Here is a 21043-nt window from a genome sequence, read left to right as displayed (position 1 = left end):
AGGGACACCGTGGATCCAGTTCCGGTTTGGGGTTCCTGAAACCTGACAGTGCTGCTGCATGATGGGACTCCTCTTCTGAGGAGCCTGTGCTCATCGCCCTAGGGCCTCCAGGCCCAATTCCAGGCCTCCCGAGTCCCGGTCTGCAGGGCAGGGGCTCCAGAAGCTGTGCTTCACGCGGAACCCCCAGGCGAGCCCTGCAGAGTGGGACCAGGCGGGCTGGCCGTGGCGCGGGGCACTGCACTGACGTCCACCCGCCCGTCAAGCCAACAGAACCGGCAAGACCACACTGGCTGTCACGTGACAGGTTAAATCACACGGAGACCTTTTATTAAAACATTTTAAAACAGAACTTTCCAAAATGTAAAACTCTAAACGACCCTTCCTGACCTTCGCCTGCCCTGAACCCGAGCCAACGCACGGTTGCATTCTGGCCTGAAAGAGGACAAATCCTCACGCCGGCTCCGGATGTGGGGCGGTCCTGGTTTGTCAGCAACTGCCTAGGACATCATGGGCCTGAGAAATAAAACGTGTCCAGACCCGAAAGCGACGGCACCGCCCACGCTCTGACAGGACCGGAGCCGGAGGCCCCGAACCATCGCGGCCAACTCTTGGCCGTGCCGCCAGGCAGCAGCGGTGTCTCTGCAAGCCCAGGCCTGCCCGGCGGTTATCTGCGCTGCCGCTAACAGACGGCGGGCCGGGCGTGGTGCCCAATGTCACCGTCACTGGAGATAAAGGCTGTCTTCTCGATCAGTCCTCTGCAGAGCAGAAGAAATCGGCGGTGGGCCACACAGCACCCAGGGGCGGCAGGCCCGTCGTCAGCACCCACCGGCCTAGCTTCTGCGCGCGCCTCACGGCGACCTGTACTTTGACCGAAGGTGCTACCGTCTCTTCCCAAACTCAGCGGATGCCTGCGTGAGCGAGTTTCTTTCCCTCCACCCAATCACAAAGCCGGGCCTGGAGGGTCCTGATACCCAACAGCAGCGAGAGCACGAGAAGGAGACACCGAGTCACGGCCTCAAAAAGGTGGCCGGCCGGCGCTCAACCTCTTCCCTACGCCAGGGCCCGGGCCCGAGGGGACCGGGGGCAGCTGGGGGAAGCTCCCGCCTACCCTCTTCCTGCATCGACCTCCTGCACTGGCAACTTCGGCCGCCATCCTCGAAGACACACACACACTGCGGACTGGCGGAAGGCCGCGAAGGTTTCTCAGAGCCACAGCAATGAGGACACCTCTCTCCAAGGCTGTGACCTGACAAAGCCCACATATATTCCGCACGGAAACAAACCAAAGAGTTTAATAGAGGGGGGCCAGGAAGGGGGACGGGACAACCAACACGAAATCGACAGCAAAACAGACAAGCGGTCAAGCGTCTCTGGAGTTTTGGTTTCTGCTGTTTCTGGGTGTGCTGCAGTGAGAATGTCCACGTTAAAGGACTGCTCCAGTGTTGCTCGGTGACGAGGAGCCCAGAATGCAGTTGGTCCCAGGAAGGAACACGGACACCCACTCAGCTTCTCCAGCCACCGAAGCCCTGGACAGACCTGCAAGGAAGCGCCGGGAGAGAGGCGTATCAGCTGCTGCTCTGAGAAGGGCTTCGGGGCTCATGCAACCGCCTGTGGTCAGAGTCAGGGCTCTGAACTTCTAGTGGCAGCAATTCCACACAGAAGCACAGAGCGAGGATCAAAACATGAGACCTGGTGATGGGCCTGGAGGCCCGCGGGCAGCATGAGGCTTCTGAGACGCTAACGGGGAACTGAGGAACAGCATCTCCTGGGTCCCGCCGCCCGGGCCTTGCTCCTCGGAAGGCACACTCTGCTCTCTCTTACGCGTGGCCCTCGGGGAGGCCAGGCCCGGCACCTTCTGCCACTTTCCTACCGCGATTAGCAGGTCCACGAAACCCAAAACCTGCCGCTGAACCCCCATGCCTCCAGGACAGGCTCGTACAACAGGAAACAGGAAAAGCAGATAAACATGTACCAACAGAGCAAAGGTTAGGAGTCCCATACTCTCACATACCACACGCTCCCCTCTCCCTATCTAACGGCTGGGAACGAGATGGATACTCACGAGTTAGACGATCCAAAGCTGAATCCTGAAAAAGATGGAAGAAGGGTGGAGCAAAGTGAGCACTTACATACCTGAGAGGTGGAGGTGGGCTCCTCCCTCCCGCAGGGAGCCCCGCCGACCCCCACCTGCAGGCCACGACGAAGGTGGGGGGCGCTCCTGGGTTCTTCCCTCCCCCACGCCAACAGTGGGCAGCGGGTCCCTGGCACGGCGCCTCCCGCTCGGCTGCCCTGGGGCCACACGGACCCCTTTCATTAGGAAACTACGTTTTTCTTCTCCCATCACTTGCCGCTTCTCGGTGAGGCCAGAGCAGTGAAGACACTTAGGTCTAGGCCTGGCCCTGCGGCTCACTCTCTGGCCCTTTGGGTAAATAGGCCTCTTGGAGTTTTTGTCTTCGTTTATAAACGAGTGCCACTGCCTCTCCAAGGTGCGGGAGTGCAGGAGTGTGGCACGGGTAAAAGCATCACACACGTGGTCTGCTATCTGAAGAGGCAAGGGTTAACAAATCAGAGACGTTTCACGAAGTCTCTACGCCTTATTTTTTGAGTTTGCCGGCTGGGATTTTTTAAACCAAGGTCTAGTAAGACGGTTATTATTTTGGGTTCTCAAATCTTGAGAGAAAATCAAGCCCGTCTTTTCTTTCTTTGGTAAGAAATGGCACAATGTTACAAATGTAATTATGGCCTTAAAAGACCATTTTGTCTTTGAAGTACTTTCGGCCCCGCAGAATACGAAACTGAACAGCCAGGTAAAAACCACTCGTGTTGTTAGGGGTGTGGGGCAGGGGGAGGGGCAGGGGGAGGCATTTCCTAAGGAAAGGGCAGGGAAACGGCGAGGGAACGACGTCTGGCCGCCTACCTCCTCCGCCTGATCCAAAGCTAGAGAATCCCCTGCTCTGGGTCCCAAATCCAGAAGTCTGTTGGGACAGCGATCCGAAAGTCGGAGCGTTTTGACTTGCCAGCGTGCCGAAAGACGTGGTGCTGCTGCTGCTCCCAAACCTGGGTTCCAGGGAGAGACCAGACTGTGGTTAGCGTGGCCCCGCCGGCACCCGCCGCCCACAAGCCTCGGCCACCCCGGTAGGTCTCGGGCTGCACAGCACACACGAATTGAGGGGACGTGCTCGGTTTCAACCAGTGGCCTCTCAGAAAGAACAGGCCAGGGCCCAGGGCACACCTCCAGCTTCGGGAAGGAAGAGGCCGGGGGCACAATCCCAAGTGCAACCGGTCCAGTGTGTTAGCTTTCATTTACCGTCTGGAAGTTGTGGGTCATCTGGAAGTTAATCAGCACTACAGATTTTGCTCTCCTATCCCTGGTAATTCTTGGGCTTCACCCCATCACTTAGACATTTCTCATTCATCGGCAAGCCCCTTCACCCAGCTATTTGCCTTCAGCTCCTCTCTGGATCTTTCCATCACGGACTTTCCACGATGAGGTGAGGGTCTCCTGTGAGCGGACTCTTGCGGGGGTCCTGCCTGTTCCTGCTCTGTTCCTACCCCAGCTCTAGGCCTCCCACGAACAGTGGAAGCTCCTCAGATGCCCGCCAGGGGCAGACCAGGGACCTGGGACATCTCATGCCAGAGCTGGTACTTGTCAGCCCTCTTTGACAAAATGGAATCAACCAGCCAGTCAGGATTTATGTGGGTGAACCAACCCCCCCCGCCGCCCCCTGCAAGGCAGAATACGATACTTTTCTACTGGTAAAGAAAATAGCAGGTTTCAAATAAGTAAATAAAACCTCAAGATTCCCAGTCAACCCCAAACCCTCCAACTCCGCAGCACTCTGTGCCGAGCGGTCACTGGAGACATCACTGTCCATCGGAACCTGCCAAGAATACTGGTTTAAGTTGGTCCCAACGCTCCTTTAAAAGCTTTTCTTAACTTTAATTCTTGGGGTTTCCTGGGGGAAACTTAAAAGAACTTGTACTCTCTATGTGAAATTTAGGAGGCAATACATCAACTCGCTCATGTTCTTGAAAGTGGCCAGTGTTTCTGCGCTAGGATCTTTCGTGGGGGGGGGGAAAGGGTATGAATAAGAACATACTTCGCTTTACTTTCAAGATAAAGACGCTATCCCTTCACCAAGATTTATCCCAAGTACCCTGACAATTCCCCCAAACAAAGCCCCCAAGCCCTCCCCAAGTCTATAGCCTTATGTATCCTGAGTTCCGCGGCCAGGGCCAGGGCCAGGTCTACCAGACGGTGATTTCAGACATAACACGTCTCCTGAACGAGTCACTTCGCCGTCATCACTACATACATTTATTGGGACTTTGTGGTGCAGTGAAAGCTATTTATTTTTTTCTTGGGGTTTTGGCGACCAGGTTGAATTTCTGGGGCCCTTCAAAGCAAATCCCTAACATGGCATTTTCAAGGGAGGATGTGCACAAGGCATAAGAGCAGCTTTGAAAGCCAAGCAGTCACCGAGACACTGAAATGTGCAGTCAGTGCCCCGTATGGAAGCTGGCCCACGGGACTGTGAACCGAGTACCCACTCTGCGGGTCTGGAGAGGAGCCAGGGACACAGGAGTGGTTTGCCTAAGGACAACGGGTAGACGACAACAATCCCAAGAGGAAAGAACGTGGCAGAAACTATTCATTTTGGATTTCCTGACAGGAGTCGCCACACAGGGGCAATCCTGGCTAGAACGTGGCCAGGACAGGACCGTTTTCCTTTCTTTAATCATCCTTCGGTCCCACCAGGAGAACAGGGGTCTGCCGACCAGCACTCCACGTTTCCAGGGGACGGCGACACAGCTCCCGTCCACCTGCGTACTGGACAGACTGGCCGGGAAGAAACGGGCCTCCCCAGAAAGGAACAGGAGCTCTGGTCTGACTCATTTGCCGATTTCAAGGGAGGGGGCTTCAGCTCAGTCAGGAGAACGGACTTTCCCAAACAGGAGTCCCTGGGCCCCAGTGCTTTCGGAGTCCCGAGGTCCCTCCCTGGGGGGCTTACCCGAATCCTCCTGCGCTGGCGGCTGCAGTACCCTCTCCGAACACTTTGCCTCCCGTCGAGCCCAGAGGGCTTGTAAAGGCTGGGGCTGAACCGAATGCTGGCACCCCTCCAAACCCAGGGGATCCCCCAAAAGTAGGAGGGCTGCCAAACACTGGAGCAGCACCGAAGCCACCTGAGCAAAACAGAGGCAAACAAACAGAAACAGGGAAAAAGAAAGGAGACAGAAGAGAAGACAATGAGCGGTGAGAAATCAAATCGAAGGAGGAAGGAAAAAGGGGGAAATGCGTTAGAAGTTCAAATACCAAAAACTATAACTGGGGGCAACAGCCTTCCTAAATACCGAGCCACCCCCTCCATCGCTCGCAGAGGGGGCGGGTCGGCCAGGGGAGCTCCTGGAACTCTCAGAGCCCAGCAGACCTCATGTTCACCTGGGAGACCCTCGGCCCTTCCCACGGGCAAGCCGGACCCGTCAGTGCCAAGTCTCGTGGAGTCAGATCGTCACCAGGAACCAACCTGGCGCGTTTCTGACCCCTTCCCAGCCTCACGGCGCTGTTCTGAGACTCCTCACTGAAGAGGCATTCTTGAAAACTCCAATCCCTGCCCGGCCTTCAAAGATGACAGAGGCGATTACTGTCACGACACAGGCTAGGCTGCCAGCATCATGAAAACCCATGTTATGAAGCCATAGGCTCAGTCTGCTCTCGGGAAGAATCTACAAACTGGGTTACAGGAGACATGGAGAGGCGCACGGCACTGGGGCTCGGCCAGGGGCTTTTTATTTATTTAAAGCCTTATGGCTCTCACGTCTCTCCCCACAGAAAAATTCCTTAAAAACCGCTTTCTCTCTGTAGTCGGGAGCTACCCCTCAATAAAAAAGCACACCGAACTTCCCCTGGTGGGGGGAGGGCCGCTGGATAAATGTGGCAAGACCATCAACGGGCCCCGAGAAGAGCCCCCAGGGCCTGGCTCCCCCTGCCAGTCACGTGGACACGGTCCCAGGGGCGGCACGCACGCAGGCCGTCATCGCACAGAAATCAGGCTGTGAGGCGGCCTCCTCGGACCGGTGGGGACACCCACCGGGCGGGAAGATGGTACACCCTTCCCCTGAGGGGGTTCCCCAACCCCAAGATACCGCTTACCTCATGTTAGGCTATGAGCAGAGACCCCCAGGGAGTGTCTGTTGAACAGAATGGAATAAACTGGTACAAGCAATGTGTTCTAGCGAGGAGTCTCTTAAAACGAGCACTGGCCTAAGGAGCGACACGCTAAGGGGAAGGAGAACAGCGTCGGCGCAGGTAAAGGGGCCCCGGGGACACTGCTGGCACGCATTTTGGGATGCGAGTCCTGCCGTCAGAGGGACGGCTCGGGCCTTCTTATGTAAGCATAACCACACCACAAGCTTCTGCTACCTGAATCGGGAAAGATCAAATTCTGGGCAGGAAGAGCTATTAGCAGAATTCTTTTGTTGTTTGTTATCTGGTGACGCAATCCTGCGTTTATTTACCATTGCCAGTGAGGATACTTTTTGCTCAGGCTCCCGTTTGGGTTAACATTCTAGATTTTAAAACCTCGAGTGAAATTCCAAGCCACGATAATGGAGACTGTTGGGTTACAAACACGAGAGACTGGAAAAAAAAAAAAAGTGCTAAAAAACCCCTGCCGTTGAATTATTTAAGACCGATCACAGATCTCGTTACACTTTCTTCCTAGACACACGGGGCTGTATCTAGTGCCCTGTACGCAGTATTATTCAGACTTCTGGGTGGAAGGCGAGTGAAAAATGAGAAGTCACAATGATACAGAAAGTAAACCGGACGGGGGTTGGGGGGGAAGGAGGAGATTAAACACACACACCCACACACACCACATCCACCCCCCCCATCACATATACCACACACACACACACACACACACACAGCCCTGAAACAACAAACCTGGGTCACAGTAAAGGAAACAAATTTGCTAATAATCAGTGATAATCCAATACCTGACTTACTGAGGGCCCTCCACGTGCCAGCTACGGTCCCAGGTGCTGCCCAATACTTTGCCTCAATCCTCTCAATAAACCTGGGGTCCCTACCTCGCAGGTGAAGGAAACAGGCTCAGAGAACACTGAGGCACAAATGACAAACAGCTATTTGCCTACGTTCAGCCAGCCTGGCGGTGGTAGCACCGGGACCTGAGCAAGGGTTGGCTGAGTGACTCAAGAGAGCGCCCGCCATTGAACCGCCTGTGTCCCTCTGCCTCCCTCCGTGGCGACCGCGGCAACAGGGGGTGGGGGGAGCACGGTGGTCTGGGCACAGCATCCTGCCCACCTTGGTCCCCGCTACAAATCCTCTCCAGCACTATTATTTCCTAAGGGAACTGTACTGAGGGAGGATGGACGCTTCTGGAATCTTTCAAAGACCCACTGAAACGGTCCATATCTAAAGTCTGTCTTAAAGCAAAACACCAATCATGACGTCTTAGGCATCTGCTTTTGCCTGGGCAGGAAGGCTGACTCCTTTACTTAAAGCAGCCTTCCTTGTGCTCGGGACCCCAGGGCACCTCCTTCTACAGCAGGAGCCCCCTGAAAACTGCCCTGAGTCCTGCAGTGACAGCCAAAGTGCGAGAGGCACAAGGGACACGGTCTTCCTCCACCCTCGCTGTCACCTCTGTGCCTACCAGTTCATTCACGCCCCCTGTACTTAAAAGGCAGCTTTCTCTGCTGGGAATCCTCAGTCGGAGGGTTTCATGGGGCAAACAATCGAACAGGAAAAATATTCTGAAAGGCAGGAGAATATACTTTCTCTACGACTTAAAAAAATAAAAGCCTGAGATTCTCAAAGTCAATCCTGGCCCCAGGATAACGAACAACATAGAAGAAAAACATGTGACTTGAAGAAAACATTATCTGGTTCCTTAAAAAAAGTAAATTAAGCGGGACGCCTGGGTGGCTCAGTCGGATGAGCACCCGACTTCGGCTCAGGTCATGATCGCGTGTTGACGAGTTCAAGCCCCGCGTTGGGCTCTGTGCTGATGGCTCGGAGCCTGGAGCCTGTGTCTCCCTCTCTCTGCCCCTCTCCCGCTCATGTTCTGTCTCTCTCTGTCTCAAAAATAAACATTTAAAAAAAAAAACAAATTAAGCATCACTGACTAATGAACTAAAATTTCTTTTTTCTTTTGTTTTTTAAGCAAGCTCCACACCCAGTGTGGAGCCCAGTGCGGGGCTTGAACTCACGATCCTGACATCAAGACCGGAGCTGAGATCGAGTCAGCTACTTCACCAACCAAGCCACCCAGGCGCTCAGTGAACTATCGTTTCTTAGTCAAATGTTTACTTTGTTAACTAGGACCCAGAGCTTTGTAGCCGTCTCACTTTTATATCGTTCACTGTGAGGAAGGGTGGGGGCAAAACGGAGCTGCGATCGTGTCCGGGGCATTTTAAATTCTAGGAAGAGCATCAAAAATCTGGCAACCGAAGACTAACCCATCCAAGTCACAGATCCGAGTAAAGGAGCACAGTGTATGAAAACCATAGCAATTTAGGTTCTAAAAGGTGGGACTCCAGGCACTAATGTGGGACAGTCCTAAGTTAGAGCCACCCATGCATCCGGTCCTCGGCAGGGCCCTTCCTCAGAATGCACATAATTTCAAAGGCTCCCGTACACATGAGGGAGAAGCATCCTGGCTGTTCACCCTGGGGTCTGCTTTAAAGAGCTCCTTTCTCCACAAACATCTTCCCCCACTCTGCCTCTGATCTTTCGTGGCGGGGGGGGGGGATCTTTTCACATGGTTTTCCATGTAATAGAGGCAGGAATGCAGACCCTCTGTAGATTTGAGATAGATAGAAGACAGAGAGGCAGCGGACAGAAATGAAGTATGTGTTTTCTTTTTTTATCTAAACATATGCTGCCCTTTAAACTTTTAAATTATAAACGTAGTATATGATGATAGAAAGTCGCCCAGTCCCCCATGGAGATTTTAGAAGCCATGCTGGGGTAAGTAGCAGTGCTGGTGATGCTCTTAATTCTTGATTCCACCGGGGTGTTTCACCTGTGAGGAGTAACTGCTCTGTATACTTGCGGTAAATGGATATTGTACACGTCATGTAGATAGATTAATGTACGTCATGCTCAAAAGCAAAAAAACAAACAGTGATTTGGGAAAGAGGACAAATGAAACAGACATAAAAAATAGCCAGATCAGGGTGCACGGGCGGCTCAGTCGGTTAAGCGTCTGCCTTCAGCTCAGGTCATGAGTTCACGGGTTCGAGCTCTGCATCAGGCTCTGCGCAGATAGCTCAGAGCCTGAATGCTTTGGATTCTGTGTCTCCCCCTCTCTCTCTGCCCCTCCCCAGCTCATGCTATCTCTCTTGGTCTCTCAAAAATAAATAAATGTTAAAAAAAAATGTTTAAAAATCCCCCAAAACTAGGCCGATCATCTGTCTTGCCCAGGACTGCTAATGGGACACAAGCAGGTCTGTGACTCGGTGCTTTCTGGCTTATATGTTAGTTATCGCTCTCTTATATGTTCCCTCACTTTGGTTGTTCTGCGCTTGCTAGATATTTACAATGCTTTCTGCCCTAAGAAGACATGGAGTCCTCTTAAGGGTTCCACTACATGCATTCTGTGCTTTCAACAGGTCTCGGGAGACCTAGAACAGTGTTAGGAGCACAGTAGATGGTCTGTAAATGTAAAGATGAATTGGGGAGAATCCACACTCCAGTCCTGCTCCCTTGAGAGCCACCCTAGAGAGATCTCCTTCTGGGTGTCTACGTGTATGTAAACATACGTATAAAAAGAACCACAGCTAACAACTATCAGAGTACCTGTTTTATTTGGAGTCGAGAACCCGAAGCCTTGGGATGCCACACTTCCTCCTCCAGAGCTGAAAGTGCCGGCAGGTTTCTGCTCTCCAAACGACGAGCTGGCAAATCCACCGAATGTCTTGGCCCCGCTGTTTCCGAATAGATTAGAGGTATCTGAAGAAAGGAAGAACATGTTGAGAGCGATCAGAGGGAGAGAAGGGTCCTTATCTACTTAGAGCAGAAAAGACACTGCAGCGAGGTGTTTGAGGGGAAGCGAGCGAGGAGTCTGGGATTCGAGGGAGCTGAGCCGTGGTAAACACCCTCTCTGATCTGCATGTGTCTCGATGACCAGCGGTTAGCCTCTGGGAGCCCAGGTTCCGGATTCCAAAGGCACACGGTACGGGGAGCTGCACGGCCCCGGGGGACGAGGCTTCTGCGGAAGCGCACCTGTGCTCCCCCAGGTAATCAGGTCCACCCACCGGCTTCCTGCAAGACTGTCTTCTTCTGAAGGACAGGGCTCGCTTTCACTCCCTACCTCACATGAAAACCTCGCATTTTGTCAAGCGAGAGAAAACAGAGTCGGGGCCGATCCAAACCAAGCGTAACGGCTTCCGGCTGTCTGCTTTTACAGTCGGGTTGGGCTTGTTTGCTGTTGCCTATCTGCTCAGGGAATGGCAGGCGAGACGAGACAAACCACGGTGTTCCCAGCTCCGACCTGGCGGGAGCTGGGGATGTTCCGAGGAACTGAAGACTTCCAGCCTGACTGCCTTTTCCTAAGCGGTTCAACGGAGCCCTTGACCTCTCAGATGCTTATCTAGTGGGTCACTCCCTCTACACACTGAATCCGTGCCAGGAATGAGAGGAATAGAGGAAATGAACTCCTAAAAACTAAGACAGGTGAGGGGTGTTTGTTACGAGAAATGCACATTTGACCATTAATAGGGACGGAGCCAAAATCCTGCATGCAGAAACACTTGGGTAACCCAAACGGCATGCTGTTTTCTATCAGGAATTTTTCCTTAACCTTTTTTTGGGAGAGGGGAGAGACAATGCGCACTTCCCCACCGTGTGTGGATGGGTGTTTTATTAAAAGAAGTCTGCACCCACAAGAAAGCAGGGAGAAGCTGTCCTGAAATCGGGTGGAGGCCCAAAGGCAGAGGAGTAGGCAGGGCGCTGCACCGGTGCCCCGGGTGGGGAACGGAGAGCTCACACCACATCACCAAGTGAGAAGTACAAACGTCTGCACGAGACTGGGCTTCCCCGGAGCCGTTCACGTGCTCACGGGGAAGGTGACGGCGAGAAGAGGGGAGTAACTCGTTCTCGAAGTCAACTTGTTCGAAGAGGTGACCCACCACTAACCTGTCAGTCTCGGGATCCCCCTGCGACCGCTAATATTTGCAGCTGCAATGCTCCTGATCGACAATCCGGGAAGTGGAGAGCCTCATCTCGGGGACACGACCACCTCAGATTTCTAGGCAGCAGTACATGGAGCCCCAGGCCACCACGTGGTCCCTGCTCTGGAAAACTCCTGCTGGCCGTTGGAGAGCTCGGCTAGGAGTGTGCCAGGCACGGACGGCGGGAGTGGTTAACAAGCTCTTTCTCATCGCCCTTGTACGCGGTGCCACAAGACTATCTGTCCCCCTTTTCTAGAGGGATTCACAGGGGGAGGCTACAAAATGCCCTCTTCAATGCTCCGAGTTAGCTTAGAGGCCACGTTTTATTTTCAGTGGCAGTACACTCGACACTGGAGACGAACGACGGGCTTCTCGGCCACTCCTTTCACTTGGCATCTCACGAACAGAGAGGACTGCAACCTTCCGACTTTGGTAGTACTGACGAGGCAAAAATTCCAAACAGCAAATCAATTCAAGTGCAAGATCCGGGGCTGGCTCTCCTCTTGGAGAAATCGGCACTACGGAGCTGAAATGGTTTTCCCGGGATGGTGCTGGGAGACTTAAATTCCTGAAGCCCGAGCACACTGAAGTTTCCGGGTGTCTGCATCCTGTCACCTCCCAGAGATTCCTCTGCCTGCAAGACGCTCTCGGGCGTCACGACGGAATACACGGGAGTTCTGCAGCCAGCCCTGGCTCAGAATGCCTAGTAGCTGTGGGCAAGGACTTCAGCTTCCCGGGTCCCCGTTTCCTTGGAGATACAGTGGGGACAGTGAGGGGGTCCACACGGCTGCTGTGAAGACTGGAAGAGCTGATGGGTGCAGAGCGCCTAGTCGGGCTGATGGTGGGTCCTCAGAAAATAGAACTTCCCACCATTTAATTCTTCCTCCCGCTACAGCCCACTCATGTCCAATATAACATGTTCAATATACTAAGATGCAGAGCAGATCAGTGGCAGAAAATGGAATCCTTTTCATTTTGTCAAAGTCGTGAGAGTTAAAACACTCAAGTTGTAACAGTTTCCCTCTGCGGTCTCTAAGGGAGCTCCGCCCGGTGAAACATTCCAGGATCTAGGCTGCTTGAAGCCAGGTGGCGTCCAGTGAGGTCTGCTTCTCTCCTTCTATCTGTGCTCGACAGCTTCTCTCTCTGTCCTCTCCTAGTGCCTCCGAAATAACGCAGCCTCCGGCTCTTGACATGTGGTGAGTGAGAGGGGAACTTAGTTGTTGGGACAGTATGTTGTCATTTAAAGAGACGCCTCTTGGGGCGCCTGGGTGGCGCAGTCGGTTAAGCGTCCGACTTCAGCCAGGTCACGATCTCGCGGTCCGTGAGTTCGAGCCCCGCGTCGGGCTCTGGGCTGATGGCTCGGAGCCTGGAGCCTGCTTCCGATTCTGTGTCTCCCTCTCTCTCTGCCCCTCCCCTCGCGCCCCTCACGGACCGCGAGATCGTGACCTGGCTGAAGTCGGACGCTTAACCGACTGCGCCACCCAGGCGCCCCAAGAGACGCCTCTTTAAACAGCAGCCCGTGGGGAAGCCTGTCTTCGCAGAGCTGTCTGGGGACTCTTGGGAGGTGGCAAGTACAGGGACAACTGGCATCTGCTCTGGGCTTCCTCCTGCTGGCATGACACGGATCCTCTTGGGTCTTTCATTTAGGGAAAACACTTGCGTAATTCGACGTCAGGGTCCAACTGAAGTTATGCCTGATATAATTTATCAGAGAAGGAGGTTCTCAAGTAGCTCTTGTCCAGGATACTTTTCCAAGACATTTTCTTCCTTCTTTTCTTCCTTCCTTCCTTCCTCCCTCTTTCCTTTCCTCTCCTCCTCCTCTCCCCTCTCCTTCCTTCCTTAATGTTCATTTGTAGAGAGAGAGATAGAGTACAAGCAGGGGAGAGGCAGAGAGAGGGAGACACAGAATCTGAAGCAGGCTCCAGGCTCTGGACTGTCAGTGCAAAGCCCGGTGTGGGGCTTGAACCCATGAACCACGAGATCACGACCTGAGCCGAAGCTGGATGCTTAGCTGACTAAGCCACACAGGCGCCCCACTTTCCAAGACATTTTCTTAAAGAACATTTGTAAAGGGAGGCTTGTGGGCCCAAAAGATTCTCATCAAATGGCTTCTTTATCCTCACACAAATATGTCTTTCAGGCCTCCGAATAGAAAGAATGTGCTGAGAAAGGTTCTAACCAGTGTCCTTCGGACAAGACTCGAGGAGGCGGTAGGTCCTTATAGGTAACAATTCACAGTGGTGCTGAATTTTTAGCGACCCCGGGAGTAAACAGTGTATCTCTAGTAGAGTCTCCGGGGAAGACAGAGAGCAGAAACCCTTGCAAGGTGGGAGCTTCTGGATAAAGAGCAGGCCAACTCCAAGCAACAGTGTTCCCGGCTTGTCTTTCCCAGTCATGGCAGACATCTGATTACTTCTCGGAAGTAAAGAGGGCAGCTTCGGGAGCAGGTGGCCTGGGGCCTAAATGTCACAAGGGAAACTGCTAGTCGCTTGATCTGTGTTCAGATATCTGTCTGCAGGGGAGCAAGTTCGATGCTACAGGGAACGAGCCCGAGGGCTGTCAGACAGGATGCACCCAGGAGGAACCGTGTCTGGCTGCAAGGCCAGGGAGATCCAGGAGGCAACATGGCGGATCAGGGCTCTGGAAACATAGTCGGACGAAAGCCCGGCCGCTCCACTTAACGGCTGCCACCTCTGTCAAGTCCACACCCCTTCTGGGAACCTATTTCTTGACTGGCGAAACGGGGGCAGGCACATCTGAAAGTACTGTGGTGAGAAGTGCCTGGTCCAACCACTCTGAGCAGCTGGCACACGGAACGCGGTCCCTAAAAGTCCGTTTCCTTCTGCTCGATGTCACATGAAGGAAAGGAACACAGGAACGGTGGGATTCGAGAGAGAGATCACGGTGGACCCCTGTGGCCTCCAGGCCAAGCCGCACAGAGGCACAGGCTTACAGTCACCCCAAAAGGAAGGGCGGGCTCGGCGGGTGGAGAGGAGGGAGGTGAGCCCTGGTGTTGACGCGGGGAGAGCTGGGGGGGGAGGGGGTGTGTATGAATGACAGCCAGCAGGGCAACTGGCCGAGGCAGAGGGAACATGTTGGGGGGACAGAAGAGTGTATGGGGCAGCTCACTGAGGGCCCGGACTTTCAAGTCGAGGAGCTGGCAAGTCAGTGGGAAGCTGCCAGGGGTTCTGTGTAGGGTCAGTGGCAAAAGAAAAGCGGAGTTTAAAACACTCAGCTTGGTGTGGATGTCCAGATGCCAGGGGAGGAGGCTGGAAGCAGGGAGGGGAATCTGGACACTAGTGTGATAACCCAGATGACAACAGGGACACGGGTGCAAGGACAGAGAGAAGCAGCAGAAGAGGGACTGTATGAGAGGCAGGAAGGGAACCCGGAGAGTCCGTCTATACAGCCCGGGAAAGACGTTGCACTCAGAAGCGCCAAATGGTGCACAGTCACCCAAGAGAAAGACGCTGTCCCCAGTGGTTTGCAGAAAGCATCCTTAGTTCTGTGGTGAGGGCAATGCCCGTCCCCAGATGACTTTTAGCTCCTCCTTCTCCACTGTTCTTCTCCTTCTGGGCTACAGAGGCTGCGGTCCCTTTCGCTATCGAATCATACATGCAGTCTTAAAAACAGAATCACGTTAAGCCTTTCCCGTCCCCTTTCAAATTCACTGAAACCGCTCCGCCACATGAAAGTAAACTGCCGGTTTACAAAAAACCAATGCTTGGGAACAGGAAGACGAGCAGGTGTGTCTCAGATCAAGAATCTGGTACCATCTTCTGAAGTTTCTGGTTTCATTTTAAACCCGAATCAGAGAATTGGGAACGACGGTGTGCCAGCGAACGACAGACTGGGGTAGAGGAGGCAGCACTGACTTGCGGTGTGGTCCAGTTTCCATGATGTGAAAAACTCGCACGAAGGCTGTGTCTGGGCTACCCAGCACGAGGTCACTGCGTGCAGAACTGGGGAGCATGCGAGGAGCTGGCTCTCACGAGCCGATTGTAGAACAGGTAAGAGCCACGGCATAAGAAATGCATCAGCCAGGAGGAAAGGGGTTTTTACAAGGATATGGCAACCTAAGTCTCAACAGAACGGGTTAGTAGCGCAGCATCGCAGATGGTAACCTACCTGTGGGCGAAACTCACATTTGTAAGTAGCACGTTAATCAAGTGCCTCTTCTGTGCCAGAGGCTGTTTTGTATGCTCGGTGTGGTCTGGCAGAGTTCTAGATCTGCCGCTTTCTGGCTTTGTGACTTAACAAATAAATAAATAAATAAAAATCACCTAACCATCTGGGGCTTGTTTCCTCATTGGAAAATGGAGACAGTGCCGTACAAGGATCCTGTTTTCAAAGTACATGCTATGGAGCCCTGCAGTTGAGGGCTGGGGAGAAGACGGGGAAACCACCCAGGCGTGTCTCTGGTTCTTGACCCCTGCTTCCAAGCAGACCTGTTTCCATCTGTTTCACGCATCGGGATTCTGCTTAGAAGTTCACCCGCAGACACAAACGGTTTTTGAAAACTGCTAGACTTGATTTTTAAAAATGCTTCATTCTAGGATTTGAAATTCATCCTGGCAGACTGAAAGCTACAGAACAAAGATTTCTGATTATATAATTTCACAAGTTAAGAGGTCTGTGTCTCTTGACTGTAATCTTTCCTTATATATTACCAGATGGACAGTGACATCAAAACAGCTAATCAGTGAATCTGTGGAGACTCAGGATCGAGAATTTTACTTTTAACTGCATGAGCCTTAACGCGAAGGAAATATCTGTCCTGTGTGTGGAACATCAGCTTCCGATTCATGAAGATCTTGGACAGCACAGCGGTCGAGAGATGCTTCGTGTGTAGTGTGCTAAATGAGGGACGCAGGGATGAAGACGACAGGTCCTGAGTTCCCTTCTTAGCCTCCACTGGCGGTGGGATTTTTTTTTTTTAAAGATGAAAAAAACCCAAATTTCTTTCATTTCCACCCATGAATAGACGGATCAACAAAGAATTTGAAAAATTAGCTGGAGAAAAAAAGTGCCAGCAGAAAGATACAGCTTCAGTGGAAAATAAGACGAAAATGTAAGAGATGGGAAATAATGAAGGCTCCAAGTTTTGGCTAACATTTCTCTATGGCAGCTGAATTTTAAAGCAAACTCAAAGAAGAGTACTACACAACGGAACTCCAGATGCTCCTTCTCTGAGCACACCCAGCTTGCTCGGCTGCATTTATGCCTGTCCGGCTGCATTCACTTCAAGTCATTTCAACCCTAAGAAACAGTGATTTGGGCCTTGGGAGAGAAGGCGGGAGGAACTCAGGGCCCAGATCCTCACCCTGCAGCTCTGATGTCTTTTCACGGTTATGTAGGACATCTCATTAAAAGACCAAAAATAAAAAAACAAAATAAAAACAGATCACACTGCTTTGGTCCGTCTAGAGGCCTTCCAGACCCCCTCTTTCCTTTCTACGCTTGGCACCGAAGCTCTGATACCACCACGGGGGCGACAATGGCATTATGGGGCCAAGGGACCGGGAAAGCGGTCTCAACTTACTTGGAGTGGCTGCAGACCCAAAGCCCCCGCTGGCCGAGCTGAATGGGTTTTTGTTGGCCGCATCCAGGCTGGGTTTCCCTCCAAGGCCACTGAAGAAACCTCCCCCTCTTCCAGTGTTTCCAGACCCAAACACGCTCCCGCTGGAAGAGGGCTGCTGAAAAACAAAAGGGGCAGGAAGCGAGATAGGATGAGAGGTCATCATCAAACGGCAGGCCACATCTGCGGAAAGAAGGCGCTCACAGCTGGGACAAATGGAAAAATCAAGAGCAGTCTGATTAGTTCTGGGACGGATGCTCTAACAACCACAAAAGAAGCTGGACCCTGGACAGGGACTTCCTACGAGTCAGAAGTTCTCAAGCTATTCTGTGTCCACAGTTCTCTGAAAACGTGATTTATGGCAGGAGGGAACTTTGAATGTTTATCTGCCTTGCTGCCTGCATCTCTGCTTGACACGATGCCAGGGGCAGGAAAACCAGCCCCTCAAGAGTTCCCCTAAATGAGAAAGTTTAAAAACATTTCTAGGCGATTATGAACACCACTCATTTTGACTCCTCTAGTATTTGGCTGAACTCATCAGCAGCTGATGAGAAGTGATTTACAGTGTCTTTTCTCCCCATTTGGGCACTTTTATTTCATAATGACTTTCCCATCCTGCAGAAATAAGCTTAAATTAGCTCCATTGTTGAAATGATGACCATAGCTGAATTTTGTCCAAGTCTGCAAATCTTATGCTCAGAGGATGCTGCTAACTTAGGGCGCGTGCTGACTCAAAGCTGTCTCAGGAACCACACGCTTTATTTCTGTCTGGAAATTGGTGCTTTAGGGAAGACCAGTGCTAGATTTGAAGGACCATTAATATTAGTTAAGTGTGAAGTCTTCTTGGCTGTGACAGAGGCTTTTAGAAATGGGTCACTGCACAGGAGCCTTAGAGGAGTGTCCTTCAAAGGCAGGCAGAGCGGTGCTGAAGTCCGTCTTCTGTGAAATGGGAATAATGAACTACCCAACTCAAAAGAGTGCGTTGGGGCGCCTGGGTGGCTCGGTCGGTTGGGCGACCCACTCTTCATTTCAGCTCAGGTCATGATCTCATGATTCGTGAGTTTGAGCCCCGCGTCGGGCTCTGTGCTGACAGCACGGGGCCTGCTTGGGATTCTCTCCACCCCCGCCTTCCCGCACCCGACGTCCTCTACTCTTGCACACCTCAAAATAAATAAACATTAAAAAAAAAAACCCAACAAAAAACAACCCACAAAATGGCGAGTGAATTAAGTGTGCTAAGAAACGTGATGCGCTTTAGAATCGTGCCTGGAATATCACTGTATGTTCAGAAAACGGCTTTTTAATATTTTCACAATGATGACAACAGGCCAATGACTGAGGACGTTCTATATACTAGGTACTTTTCCAAATACCTCACATGTACTTACGTAATCCCTACAAAAGTCACACCTCCAGGGCACCCCCCCAGGTGCACAGCCACCACCCTGGTCTGAACCACCTCACCCTGACTCGTTCCCTGGACTACACAATTTAGCCGGGGTCCTGTTCCCGCTACAAGCCATGTTCGCGCAGCATCTAGAGTAACACTCTCCGGCGGCAGGCAGATCATTAAACTCCTATTTAAAAATTCCACAAGACCCTACATGATCCGGCCCCTGTCCGCCTCTGACATCATCTTGTATCATATCCCCCCCCCCCCGCCTCCATGGTCTAGTTACAGTGGCCTCTTGTATTTGAACGTGAGAGGCTAATTTTTACTGGAGGGTGATGTACTCATTGAACCTGCTCGTCTCTCCTTCTCTCCCCCCTCCCCAAACCTCTTTGAAACAACAGTAAGAGTTTTACTACGACCATTTAATGATGAGTAATAGCGTTTGAAAACCTGGAACCCAATCCAATCACAAAAGCATAGGCTCTGATACCTAGTAGCCAGGCTTTGCGAGGAAGGAAGAACACGGCAGTGAACGCAGGCAGCGTGTAGAAAACACCAGACTTTTTAGCTGGCTTCCGTGCATCAGGCTGAATGAACCGCCAATCTATGGATATTTTTGCTGTACCCAAAGATGGCAATTTTGGATGCTTCAACCTACATTGTAAAACTATGACTTGAGAAATAATGACTATCTGTAGAAATGAATAGAAGGGGATCGCAGAAGTAGCTGTGAATTGATAGTTACTGCATCCTTATAAATGGGTTATTAGAGACAGTTCCATTCATTTTAATTGCAGTAAGTTACAATAGTTTTTAAAACTTTAAATTATGGAAAATCTCAAAAGTGTACAGGAAGTAGAAGGGGCCGCCTGGGTGGCTCAGTCAGTTAAGCGTCTGACTTTGGCTCAGGTCATGATCTCATGGTTCATGAGTTCGAGCCCTGCATTGGACTCTGCACTGACAGTGCGGAGACTTAGGATTCTCTCTCTCTCTCTCTCTCAAAATAAGTAAACTTAAAAAAAAAAAAGTAGAAGGGTACAATGCTCCTACCCTATACTTATCCAGTTTCAATGAACTCACAGCCAGCTGAGTCTTTTTTCTTAAGCTTATTTATTTTGAGAGAGAGAGAGAGAGAGAGAGAGAGAGAGAGAGAGAGAGAGAGAGAGAGCGCGCGCGCACAATGAGGGAAGGACAGAGAGAGAATCCCTAGCAGGCTCCACACTGCAAAGCCCAATCTGGGGCTTGAACTCATGAACCACGAGACCATGACCTGAGCCAAAGTCAGATGCTTAACCAACCCAGGTGCTCCATCTGAGTTTTATCTATACCTCATTTATTCCCCTCACCTTTTATTAGTATGAAGCAAATCCTAGACATCGTTTCAACCATTGATTCTTCTAGTATAAATCTCTAAAAACATAAACTATAACTATTACCACTATCATGCTAAAAATATTAGCAATAGTTCCTTAGTATCATTAAATAGGGAGCTACCAGATCCAACCTTGTAATGTTACCAAAAAGAAAAAAAATCAAACCTGAATCTCCCGAAGCCTCCAGACCCAACCCCCACTTCACAGGAAGTAACAGAGGACAGGGGACCAAGTTCACTTGGGAGCTATAACATGGGAATGCAGTCAGCAACCAGACCACAGGAAATTCTACAGAACAATTGACCTGCTTCATTCAACAACCGAATGATCAGAAACAACGAAAGGAGGCAGGACATGGAGGGGTCACCACCTATAGATCGAGACACTCAGGGGACCTATCATGCAGTCCCAATGTGTGGACTGGATCCGATCCTAATTCAAAGAAACAAATGTAAAAAGGAACAAGACACATTGATGAGACTCCTTCAGAAAGGCATCTCCTGACTATGTAACCTAAATCCTTTTCCCTGATTACTATCACGTCATCCTGCTTTACTCTCTTTGTAGTACTAAAACTATCTGAAATTAAACTATTTTAATAAACACCCATCAAGTGTGATCTTCCAATCCATGAACATTGGATGTCCATTTATTTAGATTGTGCATTTCCTTAAACAATGTTTTACAGTGTTCAGAATGTTTTGCACTTGCTAAATTTATTCCTGAGTATTATATACTCTTTTTGATGTTACAGAAAATGGAATTTTCTTGCATCCATTTTCTGATGGTTCATCGCAAAGGTGTAGAAATAGGTTTTTGTTTTTGTATTGATCTTGTATCCTCCAACTGTGCACCCATTCGTTAGTTCTAATAGTGTTCTAGTGGATTCCTTAGGATTTTCTATATATACCTGACCATGTTATCTGCAGATACAGTTTTACTTCTCCCTTTCCAGTCTAGATACCTTTGATCTCATTGTCTTGCCTGACTGACCTGGCTAGAAACCACATATGCCTTTTGAGATTCATCCACATTGCTGCATGCGTTGGTATAAGCATTCTTAAGTCTTTTTCATGGACTGATATTTTCAGCTCTTTTGGGTAAATACCTAGGACCGGAATTGCTAAACCATAACATTAGTGTATATTTAACTTACTGACAAATTGCCGAACGGTTTTCCAAATTACCATTTTATACTCCCACCAGCGATACATTAAGAGATCTATTTGCTCTAGATCTTTTCCACGTTCTTTTTGTTAGCCCTTAAATTTTAGTAATTCTAGCAGCTACGGAGCAGCGTCATATTGTGATTCCAATTCGCATTTCTCTGATGACGAACAATGGTGGTCAAGTTTTCACATGCTTATTGGCCATCCGTGTACCCTCCTTTGTAAAGTATCCGTCCACGTGTTTTGCTTTCTTTACATATTCTGGACAGAAGCCCTTTGTTTGTTACGTGTATTGTGAATATTTTCCCCCAGTGTATGCCCTGTCCTTTAATTT

At 51.0% G+C, this 21043-nt stretch overlaps 1 protein-coding gene across 9 annotated transcripts in view; it reads right to left on the bottom strand.

Annotated features, from left to right (window-relative positions):
- Positions 1-293: 293 nt before the first annotated feature.
- Positions 294-21043, bottom strand: part of NUP214 (nucleoporin 214) — a 96867-nt gene continuing 76117 nt past the window's right edge. For 3 of the 9 annotated variants that reach the window (XM_086684298.1, XM_086684301.1, XM_086684300.1), the window contains 6 exons: positions 16739-16892; positions 9824-9976; positions 2918-3057; positions 2188-2542; positions 2063-2087; positions 294-1536 (listed from right to left, as the gene is read on the bottom strand). In XM_086684298.1, the coding sequence (XP_086540424.1) occupies positions 1503-1536; positions 2063-2087; positions 2188-2542; positions 2918-3057; positions 9824-9976; positions 16739-16892 (861 nt within the window). In that variant the 3' untranslated portion in view covers positions 294-1502. Of the gene's footprint in view, positions 1537-2062; positions 2088-2187; positions 2543-2917; positions 3058-5012; positions 5185-9823; positions 9977-16738; positions 16893-21043 lie in introns of those variants that run through there. The other 6 variants (XM_086684305.1, XM_086684306.1, XM_086684299.1 and 3 more) reach the window with 5 other exon arrangements.

The sequence above is a fragment of the Puma concolor genome, chromosome D4, assembly GCF_028749965.1.
Source record: "Puma concolor isolate L17-30 chromosome D4, mPumCon1.1.hap2, whole genome shotgun sequence".
Classification (NCBI taxonomy): domain Eukaryota; kingdom Metazoa; phylum Chordata; class Mammalia; order Carnivora; family Felidae; genus Puma; species Puma concolor.
This window is presented reverse-complemented; position numbering and strand designations above follow the sequence as displayed.